This window comes from Camelus ferus, chromosome 5 (genome assembly GCF_009834535.1).
Source record: "Camelus ferus isolate YT-003-E chromosome 5, BCGSAC_Cfer_1.0, whole genome shotgun sequence".
Lineage (NCBI taxonomy): Eukaryota > Metazoa > Chordata > Mammalia > Artiodactyla > Camelidae > Camelus > Camelus ferus.
This window is the reverse complement of record NC_045700.1, coordinates 13,303,787-13,322,671: the sequence shown is the minus strand read 5'-3', so window position 1 is coordinate 13,322,671 and position 18,885 is coordinate 13,303,787. Positions and strand designations below refer to the sequence as shown.

At 34.5% G+C, this 18,885-nt stretch overlaps 1 protein-coding gene and 1 long non-coding RNA gene across 2 annotated transcripts in view; one reads left to right on the top strand and one right to left on the bottom strand.

Annotated features, from left to right (window-relative positions):
* The window catches only part of DPP10 (dipeptidyl peptidase like 10), a 558,453-nt gene that overhangs the window by 140,562 nt on the left and 399,006 nt on the right, over nucleotides 1-18,885 (top strand). Inside the window, exon 3 of the mRNA XM_032479324.1 lies at nucleotides 3,265-3,360. Coding sequence (XP_032335215.1) covers nucleotides 3,265-3,360 — 96 coding nt within the window. The remainder of the gene's footprint in view (nucleotides 1-3,264; nucleotides 3,361-18,885) is intronic.
* LOC116663579 overlaps nucleotides 6,340-18,885 on the bottom strand; it is a 58,661-nt gene continuing 46,115 nt past the window's right edge. Inside the window, exon 3 of the long non-coding RNA XR_004319784.1 lies at nucleotides 6,340-6,512. This is a non-coding gene — a long non-coding RNA (uncharacterized LOC116663579). The remainder of the gene's footprint in view (nucleotides 6,513-18,885) is intronic.

The following is an 18,885-nucleotide window of genomic DNA, read 5'->3' as shown; positions in this document are numbered from 1 at the left end:
ACTAAACACAGCCACAGATAACACACTTGTACACAAATGAATACACGTCAAGCTGGTGAAATCTGAATAAAGCTGCTGGAGGGTATCAATGCTAATTTCGTCTTGTAATATTGATTATGCAAGGTATCATATGTGATTGATGGAAAGTAAATGAAGGGTATAAAGGATGTACCTTTCTGTATTATTTCCTACAACTGCATGTGAATCTGCAACACCTAAAAATTTTATATATATTATGTATGTGTATATGTGTGTGTATATACACACACACATACATACATATGAATTGTTTAAACTTTAGGATAAAGAGAAAACATTTTCAGATGATATAATTGAATAATAAAAGATTTAATTACCATTGGCATTTTTAAGAAAATCTGATATGGTGAATAATCATTAACTGTGTGTGTGTATAAAATCATTTTGAGAGAAAGTGGGCAATATTCTGTTCACAATAGTAAATTATATAGTTACTACTAAGTAGAATAGGAACTGTAAAGGATCTATATAAAAATGGAAGATAAAGTAATATACATAAAATATAAGTGGAATAAGTTCTGAATGAAAAACCTTAATATTACAAAATGTTTAGTTTTCCAATTTACTGTGTACAGATAGTGCTATTTTTGTAAGATTCCCAACTTAATATGATTTCTAAGCTCCTATTAAATAACACATATTTGTGAATTTCCAAAATCATATTTGACAAAGTAGTTGAAAACAAGATTTTTTAATGTGCTGCATTTGCCTTACAAGGTGTTTTTTTTTGTTTTACATCTGTCAACAAAATATGCGGAACTTACCTAGGAGCAGAAAAAAAACTTTTAGAAGAGAACAGATATATATATATATTATATAAAAGGTTATTCATATGTAATGCAGTTAATTTTTCAATTCAGTTGCTAAGAATTATTAATTTAATAGGTTGTGCTAGCACAATCTACTCTCCTCCCTCCCATGCCTATATAAATTTCACTGGCTCAACTAAATAAATGCATATCAAATAGAGATGGTAAAATATAATCATCTAAGAATTGAAGAGACTGGATGGGACAAATTATGTGCATTTATACAATCTCAGGAAACTTTAAACTGTGCAAACTATCTATATCAAAATCTGGTCTTATTGAGGTATCTCATAGAATAAATGTATTTCTGAAATCCTAATAAAATTAGCTCATCTGATTAAAATCCCAAACTCCTATGACCAAAAGTTAATTCTAGAATCAAGGCTTCTTTGCTTTGTCAAACAACACTCACTCATCCTTTCATCTAAAATGCTCTCGTTCCTTCTCTTGTCCCTGCTATGTCTTTTGAAACCTGTAAGGACCACGTCATTTAACTTAAAAAAAAAAAAAAGTAATAGACTCTATTTTCTAGACAAATTTTAGGTTCAAAGGAAAAATTAACAGAAGGTAGGGAGATTGCCCACTTCCTCTCGCCTTCACATGGGTAGATCCTCCCCTGTGGTCAGCATTCTGCACAGAGTGAGACGTATATTACAACTCACGCGCCTGCACTGACATCACCCAAAGCCCACATTTTACACCAGGGTTCACTCTGGGTGCTGCACGTTCTGTGGATTTGGACAAATCTATAATGACATGTATCGACCACAGCAACTACTGATATTTTTACTGTCTCCATAGTTTCTACTTTTTAGAACGTTACATAGTTGGAATCATACAGCATGTAGTCCTTTCAAATATTTAAAGTCCCTCCATGTTTTTCATGGTTGATAGTTCATTTCTTTTTAATCATTCATTGCATAATATCATGAGGTCTAGATATACCATAGTTTATCCACTCACCTACTGAGGGACATACTGGTTGCTTCTAAATTTTGGCAATGACAGATCAAAGCTATTATAAACATCGATGTGCAGGTTTTCATATAGCTTTAAGTTTTCAGCTCATCTGGGTAAATACTAAGGTGCACAATTACTGGATTATATGTTTAGTTTTGTAAGAAACCACCAAAATGTCTTCCAGAGTATCTATACCAGTTTTCATTCTCATCAGCAATGAAGCCTTCTCTGCACAAGATACTTTCCTTCCTTTCTCTGAACTCACACAGTACTCTGCATCCTAATCCTGACATCTGCCATCTTCTGTCCTGCTTTGTGAGTCTGAGCCCCTCAGGGTGGGGCATAGATATGTGTATGTATCATAAGATGTTGGGAGACATAACACCTTGAAAATGAAGGGTTCCAATATTTGTTGGATGAATAAAGTAAATTTAAGTTTCAGTGTATCAGACTGTCAAGTGGAGCATTTCGTTTTGCAAATCTGTATATATTACATCTTATGCTAGGCTTGGGTCAAACAATTCTCACCAGTTCCATTTGTAATATTTTTTTCAGTTGTTTCTTAATGGTTAAATACCTGGTTGATTCATGTTGAAGGGAACTGCATTTGAAGTCTTTCAGCTGGAAGAAAAAAAACTCTTGCTCCAGTTAAGTGCTGAACCTTTAAGAAACAATATCTAATGAGGTTAGCATGTATCGTTGACATTTTCAACCAGAGTGAAGGTCACAGCTGAAAGGTCGCGGAGATGAGTTTATACAGTATATAAACAATGCTATTATTTTCCCAAGAAAATGAAACATTGCCAACCTGTCTATAGCCTCTTGCCTTATTTTCGGTACTTAAACCATGTTGTCTTTCTATTCTTAGGTCTTGGAATTTAAAAGGCAAGTACACCTAGTTCATAAGTCAGGGACTAATATAAATGTGTGCATTTCATTCATATTCTGGCATTATATTATTTCAATTTTTATATTTCACTCTTAAGTCCACTTGAAATTTGGTATTTATTCAGTTTATTTGGTGACCTTCCTTCTGAGTTGGGAAGTTTTACTCAACATATATGTTTAGGGTGCTAAACTCTCATCTTTGGTGTTTATAACAAAACTGTAAATTTATCATTAGAATATTCTGAAGTGATTTTAGAAAGTATTGAATGGGATTACGGTTGCACAGTGCACAATAGGAATTATTAACTGCTTTCATATTATATATCACTACATAACAAAGGGATCGATCTGTTAAATCTATGGTAGCTGAAGACAATTTTAACATCAAAAATAACCTACTGTAAAATGTCATGAAACAGGCAAACTTCTAATGCCAAAAAAACATTAAAATGATCACTTTCTGTTGTCATCTAGTTAACAGTTTTAAAGCAAAATAGTCCAAATACTGTAATTCATTAGTTTTAAAAAACTGACATAAGTTTCTAACATAAAATTTACTTTATTTTAGATGAACTCACAAATTCATCAGAAACCAGATTATCTCTAGAAGACCTCTTCAGGAAAGACTTTGTGCTTCATGATCCAGATGCTCGATGGATCAATGGTATGTGTACACCTTCTTATAGGTTGTATTTATTTTGAGTTCTGTATAATTAAAAGTATATAACCATGGGGGCAGGGGATGTGTATAGCTCAGTGGTAGAGCGCATGCTTAGCATCTATGAGGTCTTGGGTTCAATCCCCAGTACCTCCATTAAAAAATAAAGTTACTTAAAAAATTAAATAATGGTATTTGTGGTTAATACATTCATTGACACTATGTTTTAATAGTTATACGTACCATTTAATCAAAAGTATATACCTTGGCTCATGTGAGATAAAACCAATCCCTAAGGTACGTACGTCATTAATAAAATTATCCCCCAAACAGATTAACTGCTCTGTTCTGCTGTTCCCTCATAACCATGTGTGACACCTCAAGCATTTCTCTGGGTAATTCTCCTCAATGTACAAGTAAAGAATTTGTGAGCCTGTAAATGCAAGTGCCTCCGATTTGGCAATCAAATTGGTTTTTGTTTCTCTCTTTGTGGCTTTTCTTTCTAAGCTTAAGTGCAAAAAAACTAGGGATACTCTGAAAAGTTCAAACGACAGAAAGCACACGGGAACATACCGCACTTTGGGTTTTTCTGGCCTGGCAAAGAAACTACCTGGGCTTTCCTTAGGTTATTTCTGTTTTGTTATTTTTCCAAAAGTTTAAAAGAATGTTTAGATTATAAATGGATGAATAAAAAATAAATAAACAAAACCATGGACTTTGGGGCAAGGTACTGGGTAATCCAATCATAAGAAATGTTTTGGTGAAAAGTCAGGTTTTTCATTCCTCGAATATTACAATTTGACCATACTAATCACCATGATTAGATAGCTGTTAATCTTTGCCCTTCCTTTGAGTTAGACATAATACCTGTGCTTATTTTCAAGGCATAGAGTAGGTTATTTGTATGACAGATAAAAGAGCTTTTCCTTTTTAACTAATAAAGATCATCTTGCTTACAGTCCATTCTTTCTTCCCTAATATCCTAATTAAGGATGTTTGTGACTGCAAATTAAATATTAATTTATGGAATCTATAAAAAGGATGTAACTTAATTTGTGAGGGCAGGGGCCAAATCATACTTGTTTACCTAGCTCTGATAAGTGCCTGCCGATCTCCAGGAACTATAAGATTTTGACTTTTTTTGAATAAATGAATGAAAGCATTTCAATGAGGTTCAGTTTTGTTTTTCTCAGGTTTCAGTCGAAATTGGTTACGAGTATTATCCATGGTGATAGTATTATAGACGATGTAAGAGAAAACAACATGGCAATTTGATTAATCTGTTTATATGCTTTCATTGAGAATTGTTCATAAATTTGGGACTTGCTGTATTGTTGTCTTTGCACTAGGATTATATTTGAGATGAGCACTATGACTAAATCAAAAAGATATATAATTACCTAGTATTGTTCTAATACATGGATTGCTCACAAATCATTCTCCTAATGTGCTATTGTAATTTTGTAAGCCATCTTTTTATTTGCGAGCAACTATTTGTGAAAAAATTGTTAGTCATTAGATTTAAAATGCTGAATAAATTGTTTTATTTGCCATGATTTTGGCCATTGTGGAGTCTTAAATCATGGGTTTCATCTCCCTTCTCAGGTTAGCTTGGACTATTTTAAGAGGTGTTTTTTTTGTGTGTGTGGGAGTAGGGTGGGGGTAATTAGGTTTATTTATTTATTTTTAATGGAGGTACTGGGAATTGAACCCAGGACTTTGTGCATGCTAGGCACACACTCTACCAAAGAACTATACCTTCCTCCAAAGAGGCATTTACTCTCCTGTGTATAACTGACACTTTGATACGAAAGTGCCAATGGACTAGATGGATATTTCAGCAGTGAACTGCCTGCTAATTAATTAAGCCACATTTCAATATCTAATATACACATTCTATTCTAATGCTTCACAAGATACCAAAATATTATTTGGAGTGATTCATTTTAATCATTTTTTCATAGTTTTTTTTTAACCAATCATTGGTAAACCTGATTTTGAGAAAATACCCTGGGACAAAGCTACAGTGTTGTTATAGTCCAAGTAAAACCTGACATCAATAATATTTATAAAAGAATTTGACATAAAACAACCCTTTAAACAGGATTAAACAAAATCTAAGCTCTCAGAGACTGTCTTTATAAACACCACTGAAGGAACTGACTCACTGTCAGTAGATTGTATGCACTGAGATGCTTTTCAAGTAGGAAAATAGATTTGTGCTCATTTATTCCTTTTCTCCAATCCAGATCACCTTTCTGGGGATCACTAGGTACTTGGCCCATTTACATATTCCTCACAAAGCCAGAAAACACAATGCAAACTATGAATGAAATGTGTCACCCTGGCCTCATGGTCAGATTACATCTAAATGTAAAATGTGAGCTTTTTCTTTATTCTCATGACGTGTGTCACCAGGTTTCTTTAGTATATAAGTGGCTGGAAGGAGTCTAACCTAAACTCACCTGGAAGTTTAATGTAGTTCCTGGAGATCACCACAGGAGCATTCAACGCATTACTGGCCAGGGAGAAGGAGAGCATCTGGACAGCCTTGTCACGTGTGGGCTGTCGTGTAGCAATGTCATTCATTATGCTGCTTCTCAAATAATGTATCTGTGCATGTCATCGCAGCCTTGGATGGATGGTTAGCATAACACCTACCTTTCCCCACAGCTGCTCAGATCCTTGAAACCTCTTTTGATAGCATCTTCTTTCGAGTTACGTCACCTTGAAACCTGGAAATCCACTTTCTTTAACATTACTCATTCCCCACACCCACGTACATGTGATGAGCAATCAATCGTGAAAGGGAAATCTAACATTCAGTGCCTTCTAGGCTTTGCGTTGGATGTGTTCTATAAGTCTTGCATTGATAGCATGTAAGTTAAAATTATTAACCCCAGAAAACTGAGGCTAAAACAAACACCCCAAAACACAGCTGATCAGAGGTGGAGTCTGCTTTAATCACTAGGTTGAAGTGTGAAACCTACCTTCTCTCACTGCTTCACTGAGATGCCATTCTCAGTCTCAAACACAGGTATTAACTACCTCGTTGACAGTCCATGGTTACAGCTCTCACTGTGGCGAATCCTTGCATGTTGAATACTGCAATCATGTCATCTCTCCGGGTAGATCCGCAATGATAACTTGTGCAGTCACTAAAAGAAAGATATATAAGCATATTTACTGACACGTTCATTGTATAAAAAGTGAACAAAGGTGTCTTTAAAACAGAATTGACAGGATGTGATTCACACTGTATTGTACCATTCAGTGTTCCCAGATGGCTGGATTTTGACCTAATTTTTTTTCTTCTTCCTTATTCATTTTTTCCTAAATTTTATTCAATAAATGTGTATGTTTATATGATTTTATAATTAAGAAAAACTCTCTTCTTTGTTAGTTTCATGAGTCTCCAATCCTCCAGCAGTCTCCTGTCAAATACAACTGTATACGGCCCAGCTAAAAATTGTTAATGCACTTATCAGAAGACACCAGAGGAACCCCTCTGCCAACTGAATAAATTCCAGCTCCTCCCTCTGTATTCCAGGCCTCTCAGAATCAAGTTTGGGTTCCTTCCTACTGTTCTCCTTCACATTAGGTTTTGGGGATATTGAACCACATGATATTCTTCATAAGTCTCCAAACTTCTCTTGACTCTTTGCCCACACTCTGTGCTCTACCTGGAATCCCTTCCCTAATCTAACAGCCCAAATTTTACCCACCTCCCAGGTGCAAAGCCAATGACTATTCTTTTTCCTCCCAGCAGTGAGGAACATCAACTTCCTTGAAACCCCCAAGTTTGATTCTCTCATGTGGAAATTTCTTCCTTAATTATAACATGTCTAATCTCCTCTAAGATTCTGCTTCTAAAAGTCCTGTGAAAGACCACTATTTTAAAATTTAATAATCTGTTTTTATTTCCTATTTGGCATGTATTTTTGAAAAATACAATTAAAATAAATTACTAGAAGAATAAAATGATAAATAGATTTCCTAAATAAAGCCCCCAGATAAATTAATTTTATTATAACCAACCATTCTAAAATTACATTACAAAAATATAAATACAAACATAATATTGGTATAAAAAAGGAATTTCATGTTAATTTGTTGCCAAGAGGATATACAGGCAGTTAATATAAAGGACTACTATTATACACATATTTTTTGTTATTCTTAAATCAGAATTAACAAATTGAAAGAAACAGTGGTTATTCACATTAAATGCCAGTTCTCAGATTTTGAACAGGAACTGGTATATCAGTATTTAAAGGTTTTAATGTAGGAAATGAACTTGTTTCCTTTGGTTAAGTTAACTAATTTAGGTTAGACTCATGACAGCACTACTCTCAGGGGATAATGTGTATTTAGACTGTTTCTGTTTTTTCTTTAATGAGGGAATTATTGGAGAATTTATCCCAGGGACACAAGGAGTTTTCAGTATCTATAAGTCGATGTGGTACACCACATTAACAAATTGAATAAAAACCATATGATCATCTCAGTAGATGCAGAAAAAGCTTTTGATAAAATTCAACATCCATTTATGATAAAAACTCTACAGAAAGTGAGTATAGACTGAACATATCTCAACATAATAAAGGCCATATATGACAAACCCACAGCTACCATCATACTTAATGGGGAAAAGATGCAAGCATTTCCTCTAAGATCAGGAACATGACAAGGATGCCCACTCTTGCCACTTTTATTCAACATAGTTTTGGAAGTCCTAGCCATAGCCATCAGAGAAGAAAAGGAAATAAAAGGAATCCAAATCAGAAAAGAAGTAAAATTGTCACTGTTTGCATATGACATAATACTGTACATAGAAAACTCTAAAGAAGCGACCAGAAAACTACTAGAACTCATCAATGAATTTAATCAGGTTGCAGGATACAAATTAATATACATAAATCAGTTGCATTTCTATACACTAACAACAAAATAGCAGAAAAATTAAGAAAACAATACCATTACCATAACACCAAAAAGAATAAAATGCCTAGGAATAAATTTACCCCAAGGAGGCAAAAGACCTGTACTCTGAAAACTATAAGATACTGATTAAAGGAACTGAAGATGACATTAACAAATGGAAAGATATACCATGTTCTTGGATTGGAAGAATCAATATTGTTAAAATGGCCATACTACCCAAGGCAGTATACAGAGTTAATGCAATCCCTATCAAAATACCAATGACATTTTTCACAGAGCTGGAACAAAAAATGTTAAACTTTGCATGGAAACACAAGAGACCCTGGATAGTCGAAACAATTTGAAAAAGAAAAATGGAGCTAGGGAAATCATGCTCCCAGACTCCAGACTATAGTATAAAGTTACAGTAATCAAAACAGTATGGTACTCACACAAAAAACACACATAGATCAAAGGAACAAGATAAAAAGTCCAGAAATAAATCCACACACTTATGGTCAATTAATTTACTACAAAGGAGGCAAGAATATACAATGGAGAAAAGACAGTCTCTTCAACAAGTGGTTCTGGGAAAACTGGACAGCTTCCTGTGAAAGACTGAGATTAGAATATGCTCTAACACTTTATACAAAAATAAACTAAAAACAGAATAGAGACCTAAATATAAGACTAGATACTATAAGACTCCTAGAGGAAAACACAGACAGAACACTCTTCAACATAAATTGCAGCAATATTTTTTTGAACCAGTTCCTAGAGTAATGGATATAAAAGCAAAAATCAACTAATGGGATCTAATTAAACTTAAAAGCTTTTGCACAGCTAGGATATGATCAACAAAATGAAAAGACAACCTACAGAATGTGAGAAAATATTTGCAAATCAACCGACAAAGGACTAATTTCCAAAATATAAAAACAGCTCGTATACCTTAATATCCCTCCCCCCCAAAAAAACAAGCAAAAATAGGCAGAAAACCTAAATCTACATCTCTCTAAAGACATCCAGATGGCCAACAAACACATGAAAAGATGCTCAACATCACTAATTGTTAGAGAAATGCAGATCAAAACTACAATGATACATTACCTCATACCAGTTAGAATGGCCATCATTAAAGTCCACAAATGATAAATGCTGGAGAGTGTGTGGAGAAAAGGGAACCTTCCTACATTGCTGGTGGGAATGTAAATTGGTACAGACACTATGGAGGACAGTACAGAGGTTTCTTAAAAACTAAAAATATATTTACCATATGATCCCACAATCCCACTTCTGGGCATATATCCAGAGAAAAATATAATTCAAAAAGACACATGCACCCACCCTGTTCACAGCAGGCTTTACAATAGCCAAGACATAGAAACAACCCAAATATCCATCAACAGATGACTGGATAAGGAAGTTGTATATGTGTACATGCATGCATGCGTGCACACACACACACACACACACACACACACACACACACACACACACAAATGAAGTACTACTTAGCCATAAGCAAGAATAAAACAATGCCACTTGCAGCAACAATGGATAGACCTGGAGATTGTCATTCTAAGTGAAGTAAGCCAGACAGAGAAAGAAAAATGCCGTATATTGCTTCTATGTGGAATTTAAAAAAAAAAAAGGACAGCAGTGAACTTATCTACAAAACAGAAACAGATTCACAGACATAGAGAACAAACTTATAGTTACCAGGGGATAAAGAGGGTGGGAAGGGATAAATTAGGAATTTGAAAATTGCACCTCTTGGGGAGTGACGGAAATTTTAGCTATCTTGATTGTGGTGGTGGTTTCATGTGTGTATACGTTAAAAAATATATATTATTGGAGAGAAGAAATCAGCTTCCAAAATAACGATGATGGTAGTAAAAGGAGAGATTTTAAAGTAATTTTAGCAATCTCAGCATATTCGTTTTAAGTTTTTATACAAAATGAATCAAGTGATACTGTATTTTGAACTTTATCTTCAACTCTTTATCATTAGCTAATTTCAAAATTTATTCTGCAGAGTATAAATCATTTAGTTTATCTTTTCATCAAAAAACAGATTTTGGATTTTAAGTACACCTGGGTTATAGTGGAAAGACTAACATTAATTCACAGCATCATGTGATGAGGTTCTACTGTGTATGGTTACTCTGTTGCTGGCTCACCTACTGGTGCATCTGCTCAGATTAGTCCATTTGCCACGCATTTGGATCTTGCAGCACTGTCACATTGCCAGGAAAGCTCCTAAATGCTCACCCTCAGTTAAACTTATCCCACTGTGGACCAGCCGCCAATACTTCCCAACTGGATAGAGTCTGCCGGCACTCTCAGCGCAGCTCTACTATACATGCCAGTAAACCTGAGAAATAGGACTTGTGTCACGTTCATATTTGAGTTGCCCCAGGAATTAGCACATTGCCTGGATTCCACTAGGACTCAAAGTAGTTCAGTTATCATAATGAGAGCAACTATTGTATCTTATTTGATGCATGAAAGTGGGCCCACTTGATCCACAATCAGTAGAGAGTTCATTTCACTTCCGTTTTTCATGGTGCATAGATCTTTGATCTATATAAACCTGTCCTTCCCAGTGTCCATCCCACATGTGAGCTGCATACTTTTTTTTTTTTTTTTGGAAATGTGACTAGCTGGGATGAGTGATCATGTGTGAGACTATGGACATAACTGTGATTTTACTGGACTCAGTATTGAAGCCAAGTGAACTCATCTACCACATGATAGTCAAAAACAGATATTAAAACCTTTTTTCTTTTAAATGATGTATTACAGTATGGCATATTGAGATAGGAAAAGTCCTTAAAGGGAGATAAACCAGGGCTTTTCAGCAACATTTTAAAGTCTTCTGAAGTTTAGTTTCTAAATTGGGGATAACAGTTCTTACAGGTAGAAGCATAGCAAAATAAAGCAAAAATACATAAAAAGCAAAGATTAAAAGATTAAAGGGAAAAAATAAAAGATAGGACAACTTAAATAAAAAGCAAAAATATGGAGCCTAGTAGATCTTCCAATGGTAAGGATCCTGTCCTGATAACAGCTTTTAGAGATGCTCTGGCACTGATATTTCTTTATAAATGCCCCTGGTAGCCTCATCCTGATGAATTATATCCAGAAATTGAAAAGAAAGTGAAAACCCATTGTTGCAATATTCATGAAAAATAAAACAAATTATTGAAATAATATCAATAATATTTACAATTTAAAGGAACTCACAACTAGGGGAATTGGATAAATGAATCTAGTTTGCTATTTTTTGCTTGTTGAGTGCAATTTTATCATGCAAGGATTTCTGTCCATCAGTTCAATTTGTGTTGCAAAAACTGTTGGATTTATTTGGGCACAGATAGTTACACTTTTAACAGCATTATCACTCCTAGGCCTGAGTCAGAATTTCAAGTCTTTAATCTTATTTTTCCACTTTTTCTCCAGTTTTTTTTTTAATAATCATCAACCAACCTAATATTTTAAAAAGGTAGAACTGAATTCATGACTCTGAGGTTTAGAGGATGGTTTATATTTTTAGTGAAACATAATTTATAAAGACAAAATATTTAGTAGGTAGTAAATGTGCAGAAGTAGGTATGTGTTTAGAGAAATCATTTTACATCTATTTAATAGAATATTATACAGCCATTAAAACTTGTCTTTTGAAAACATTAGAATGTGTTCAGAATAAAATGTTAAGAGAAAAAAGTAGAATACAGAATTATATGCACAGGACATTCACAATTGCATCACATACATGTACACCCTTAAAGATGCAATAAAAGTGATATCAGAATTAAATATGCTAACATATTAAATAATTTTCTGATAGAGTGAGTTACTATTTTTAGTTTACCTGTACTGGTAGCTATGAGGGCAGAGAACCTGGGAGACACCAGAGGAGAGGACTGACATTCCCACAACTGAAGTGAGGACAAGTGCAGCATCAACATAGATCACTTGAAGCACTCCAAACCTGCCTACCACACTGCAGCTCAGAAATGGGTCTAGAAGTCTCCACGCCAACAAAATGGGAGCAGACTCAGCCCATCAGGGCTGTGACAAACAAAACAAAAAGGAGGTCCTGCTCAATAATCAGGGCAGGCTCTGATCACCACAACAATGGCCACACCCCCAATCAAAGGGATAACAGCTGATACACAAGGAAAAAAGACATGGAAACCATCGATACTAAAATCAGACCTTGCAACAAAATTATTAGACACACACAGTCTACACAGTAACACTTCCTCTTTAAAACAAACAAACAAAAAAAACAGCCCCTTCAAGACCACAGTAGATAACTGACACACTAATCCTTAGAGCCAGAGATATATAAGTAAAACGAAGAAGCAGAGGAACCACTTCCAATTAAAAGAACAACGGAAGTCCCCTGAAAGAACAATCAATGAAACAGACCTTGACAACCTACTAGATCATGACTTCAAAAAGAAGATGATAAAAGTACTGAAGGAAATAAGAGAAACTATGGAAAACAATGCAGAGTAATATAAAAAAAGAAATAGAAATTACAAAGAGGAGGCAAATAAAAACAGAAAACTCAATGGCTGAGATAAGAGCTGAGCTACAGGCAGTCAGAAGCAGACTAGAAAATGCAGAGGGGTAAACAAGTGACTAAGACAGGATAACAGAAATCACCCAATCAGAACAGCAAACAGAAAAGCAAGTGAAAACTAATGAAAGCAATATAAGGGACCTATGGGATAATATAAAGCGTGCCAACCTGCACATAATAGGAGTTCAAGAAGGATAAGAAAGAGAAAAGGGGATTGAAAGGATATTTGAAGAAATCATGACTGAAAACTTCCCAAAACTAAAGAAAGAAATAGATACCCAAGTACAGGAAGCACAGAGGGTCCCAAAGAAGAGACCCCAAACAGACCTATACAAGACATAAGATGGCCAAAGTTAAAGAAATGTTTCTAAAGTCAGCAAGAGAAAAACAAAGAGATAGTTACAAGGGAACCCCCCCATAAAGCTTTCAGCTGATTTCTCAACACAAACATTGCAAGCCAGAAGGGGGTGGCAAGATATATTCAAAGTCCTGAATGAGAAAAAGCTGCAACCTAGGATTCTCTATCTGGGAAAACTATCCTTTACAGTAGAAGGAGAGATAAAGAATTTCACAAACAAGCAAAAACTAAAAAAAAGAAAAAGAAAAAAGAAAAAAATTCAGCAACACTAAAATTATGCTAAAAGACATATTAAAAGGTCTAATCTGAATAGAAAAGAAGCAAGAAGCTATAGAAAGGAGAAAACCATAATTGGAAATGTGATAAGTACCATGAGTTGCAATAGAATAAACAGGAATACGTTAAAGAGAACATCAAAATCATTAAAGGTAGGAAAGCAGAGTAAGAAAATATAGATTCTTTTTCTTTACTTGTTCTTTTTAGGATGTATTTGAACTTATATGACTATCAGTTTAAAACAAACATACATGCAAATGGTTTAATATACTTGAAAAACAGGGTAACCACAAATCAAAAGTATACAATAGGGTTACAAAAACCAAAAAGAAACCAAGATAATACAAAAGAAAATTATCAAACCACAGAAAGAAACAGAAAGAATCAAAGAGGAAATACAAAGTTCAGAATGGCAATAAACACACTGTAAATGCCACTGGACTAAATGCTCCAATCAAAAGACAAAGAGTGGCAGACTGAATATAAAACAAGAGCCTACAATATGCTGCTTACAAGAGACACACAATAAGGTGAAGGACACACATAGATTGAAAGTGAGAGGATGGAAAAAGATTTCATGCAAATGGAAATGACAAAAGGAGAAGGAGCAAAACTTTCAGACAATACAGACTTTAAAACAAAGGCCATAAAGAGAGATAAAGGACACTATATAATGATCCAAGGAGCAATACAAGATGAGGATATTATACTCGTTAACATATACACACCCAATATAGGAGCACCTAAATATATAAAACAATATAAATAGATATAAAGGGGTGATGGGACTACAATAGTTGGAACACCCCACTAGTATCATTTGACAGGTCTTCAAGACAGAAAATCAGTAAGACAACAGAGATACTCTATGACATGGTTGATATTTTTAGGACACTACATCCCCCCAAAACAGAACATACATTATTTTCGAGTGCTCATGGAATATTCTCTATGATGGATCACATACTCGTGAACAAAAGAAGCCTCAACAAATTAAAGAGGACAGAAATTATTTCAAGTATCTTCTTTGACCACAAATTCATGAAACCAGAAATCAACCACAGAAAAACAAATGAGAAAAAAAAGGACGGCATGGAGACTCAACAACATGCTACTAAACAACCAGTGGGTCAACAATGAAATCAAAGAGCAAATTAAAAAATACATTGAGACAAATGGCAATGAAAACATATGCACACAGAATCTATGGGATGCAGCAAAAGCAATCCTAAGAGGGAAGTTGATAGTGATACAGGCCTTCCTCAAAATAAAGTAACAATCTCAAATAAACAACCTAACCTACCGCCTAAAAATATTAGAAAAAAAAAAAAAAAAAGAACAAAACCTAAAGTCAGCAGAAGGAAAGAAATAATAAAGATTAGAAAAACAATAGAAAAAATCAAACAAACCAAATGTGGGTTTTTTGAAAGAGTAAACAAAATCAACAAACCTCTGGCCAGGCTCACCAAGAAGAAAAGAGAGATGACACAAATAAAATAAGAAATGAAAATGGAGAGATTACAACTAACACCACAGAAATACAAAAAAATCATAAGAGAATACTATGAACAAATATATGGCAATAAGTTGGACAACCTAGAAGAAATGGACAATTTTGTAGAAACATTACAGTTCACCAAAACTGAATCAAGAAGAAATAGATCATTTGAACAGACCAAACACTAGAAGTGCAATAGAATCAGCAATAAAAAACCTCCCTGCAAAAAGTACAGGACCAGATGGCTTCACTGGGTAATTCTACCAAACATATAAGGAAGAGTTCAAACTTAACATTCTGAAACTCTTCCACAGGATTGAAGAGGAGGGAATACTCCCAAACTGAATCTACGAAGTCGTCATCACTCTTGATACCAAAACCAGACAAAGATATTACTCCATAAAAGAAAATTACAGACAAATATTGTTGAACATAGATGCAAAAAAGCTCAATAGAATATTAGCAAACAGAATCCAACAACACATAAAAGAGATTACACAGCATGTTCAACTTTGGGTTCATACCAGGGACACAAGGATGTTTCAACGTATGCAGATCAATCAGCTTGATAAACCACACCAAGAAACAAAGGACAAAAACCACATGATCATCTCAATATATGCACAACAAGCATTTGATAAAATTACCTCATTTATGATGAAAAGGTCTTACCAAAGTAGGTATAGAGGGAACATATCTCAACATAATAAAAGCTATTTATGACAAACCCACAGCCAGCATAATACTCAATGGTGAAAGGCTGAAAGCCTTCCTGCTAAAATCTGGAACAAGACAAGGATACCCACTCTCACCACTTCTGTTCAGTATAGTATTGGACATCTTAGCCATAGCAATTTGACAAAAAGAAAATGGATCCAAATTGGAAGAGAGGAGGTAAAATTGTCACTATATGTGGATGACATGACATTATATATAGAAAACCCTAGAGACTCCACACACAAACTACTACAGCTGATAAAAGGATTTGGCAAGGTAGCAGGATATAAGCTTAACATACAGAAATCAGTTGCATTTTTTTATACTAACAATGAAATATCAGAAAAAGAGAATAAAGAAACAATCTCTTTTAAAATTGCACCCAAAACAATAAAATACTTAGGAATAAATCTGACCAATGAAGTGAAAGACTTATACATGGAGAACTATAAAACATTGATTAAGGAAATTAAAAATGACTTAAATAAATGGAAAGATATCCCATGCTCTTGGATTGGAAGAATCAGTATTGCTAAAATGGCCATACTGCCCAAGGCAGTATACAGATTTAATGCAATCCCTATCAAATTACCCAGGACACTTTTCACAGAACTAGAACAAATAATCCTAAAATTTATATGTAATCACAAAAGACTCAGAATCGCCAAAGCAATACTGAAGAAAATGAATCTGGAGGAATAACCCTCCCAGACGTCAGACATTATTACACAGCTACAGTAGTCAGAACAGCATGATATTGGCACAAAACAGTCATATGGATCAATGGGACAGAATAGAGAGCCCAGAAATAAACCCACAGACCTACAGTCAATTACTCTTCAACAAAGGAGAGAATATACAATGGAGAAAAGACAGTTTCTTCAGCAAGTGGTGTTAAGAAAGCTGGACAGCTGCATGTAAATCAATGAAGTTAGAAAAATCCCTCACACCATACACAAAAATAAATTCAAAATGCCTTAAAGACTTAAACATTAAACAGGACACTATAAACCTCCTAGAAGAAAACATAGGAAAAACATTTTCTGACACAAATATTAGCAATGTTCTCCTAGGGCAGCAATCTACCCAGAAAATGGAAATAAAAGCAAAAACAAACAAATGGGACCTAATTAAACTTATAAGGTTTTGCACAGCAAAGGAAACCATAAGGAAAACAAAAGGACAACCTATGGAATGGGAAAAAATATTTGCAAATGATGCAACTGACAAAGGCTTAATTTCCAACATATGTAAATAGCTCATACAACTTAATAACAAAAAAACCCAAAAAACCCAATCCAAAAATGGGCAGAAGGCCTAAACAACCAGTTCTCCAATGAAGACATACAAATGGCCAATAGTCACGTGAAAAAATGCTCAGTACCACTAATTATCAGAGAAATGCAAATCAAAAATACAATGAGGTATCACCTCATACCAGTCAGAATGACCATCATTCTTAAGTCCACAAATGATAAATGCTGGAGAGGGTGTGGAGAAAAGGAAGCCCTCCTATACTGCTGGTGGGAATGTAGTTTGGTACAACCATTATGGAAAAAAGTATGGAGATTCCTCAAAAAACTAAAAACAAATTTACCATATGATCCAGCAATCCCACTCCTGGGCATATATCCAGAGGGGAACTCTAATTCGAAGAGATACATGCACCACAATGTTCATAGGCAGCACTGTATGCAATAGCCAAGACATGGAAGCAACCTCAATGTCCACTGACAGATGACTGGATAAAGAAGTTGTGTTATATTTATATAATGGAATACGACTCAGTGATAAAAACTAATAAATTAAATGCCATTTTTAGCAACATGGATGGACTTGGAGATCATCATTCTAAGTGAAGTAAGCCTAAGCCATAAAGAGAAAGAAAAATACCATATGATAAGACTCATATGTAGAATCTTAAAAAAAAAAAAAAAAAGAAAAAAGAGGACACTAATGAACTCATATACAAAACAGAAACAGACTTGTAGACATAGTAAACAATCTTATGGTTACTGGGAGAAAGGGTGGGAAGGCATAAATTTGGGAATTTTAGATTTGCAAATGTTAACCACTATGTATAAAAATATATAAACAAATTTCTTCTATATAGCCCAGGGAACTATATTGAATATTTTGTAATAACCTTTAATGAAAAAGAACATGAAAATCAACATATGTATGTATATGCATGACTGACACATTATGCTCTACACCAGAAATGGACCCATTATAACTATTTCAATAAAAAAAGTGAGATTTCACCTCATATGTATCAGAATGTCTGTCATCAAAAAGAACACAAATAAATAACAAATACTGGCAAAGATGTAGAGAAAAGGGAAATCCTATACACTGTTGACAGGAATGTAAATTGGTGCAACCACTGTGGAAAACAGTCTGGAGGTTTCTCAAAAAACTAAAACTAGAACTACCATACATGACCCAGCAATTCCACTCCTGGGGTACACATCTGAAAACAACAAAAACACTAATTCAAAAAGATACATACAAAAAGATACATCCCAATGTTCACAGTAGCAATGTTTACAATTGCCAAGATATGGAAACAACCTAAATGCCAGTTAACAGAGGTAGATAGATAGATATTATATAGATAATAATAATAATATACAATATCTGTCTAGACACATAGACACACACACACACACACACACACACACACACACACAATGGAATACTACCCAGCCGTAAAAAAGAATGAAAATTTTACCATTTGCAACAACACAGATCAACCTGGAGGGCATTATGATATGTGAAACAAGACAGAGAACGACAAATACTGTATGATATCCCTTAAATGTGCAATTAAACAACAGCAACAAAATAGTAAATATAACAGGAAAGATGCTGACTCATAGATATAGAGAGCAAACCAGTAGTTACTAGTGAGGGGAGGGGTAATTTTGGGGTCAGGGGCTGGGAGGTACAAACTACTGGCTTATGACAGGCTCAAAGATGAACTGTACAAGAGGAATATAGCCAATATTTTGTAGTAACTGTAAATGGAAAGTAACCTTTGAAAATTTATTACGTTTTAAAGTGTTTCTTGTAAACATAAAAAGAGAAAGTATAACATTAAAGCATATTTACTTTTCTCCAAATTACCAAGAACATTTTCTTTATTTCTAGATGACATAT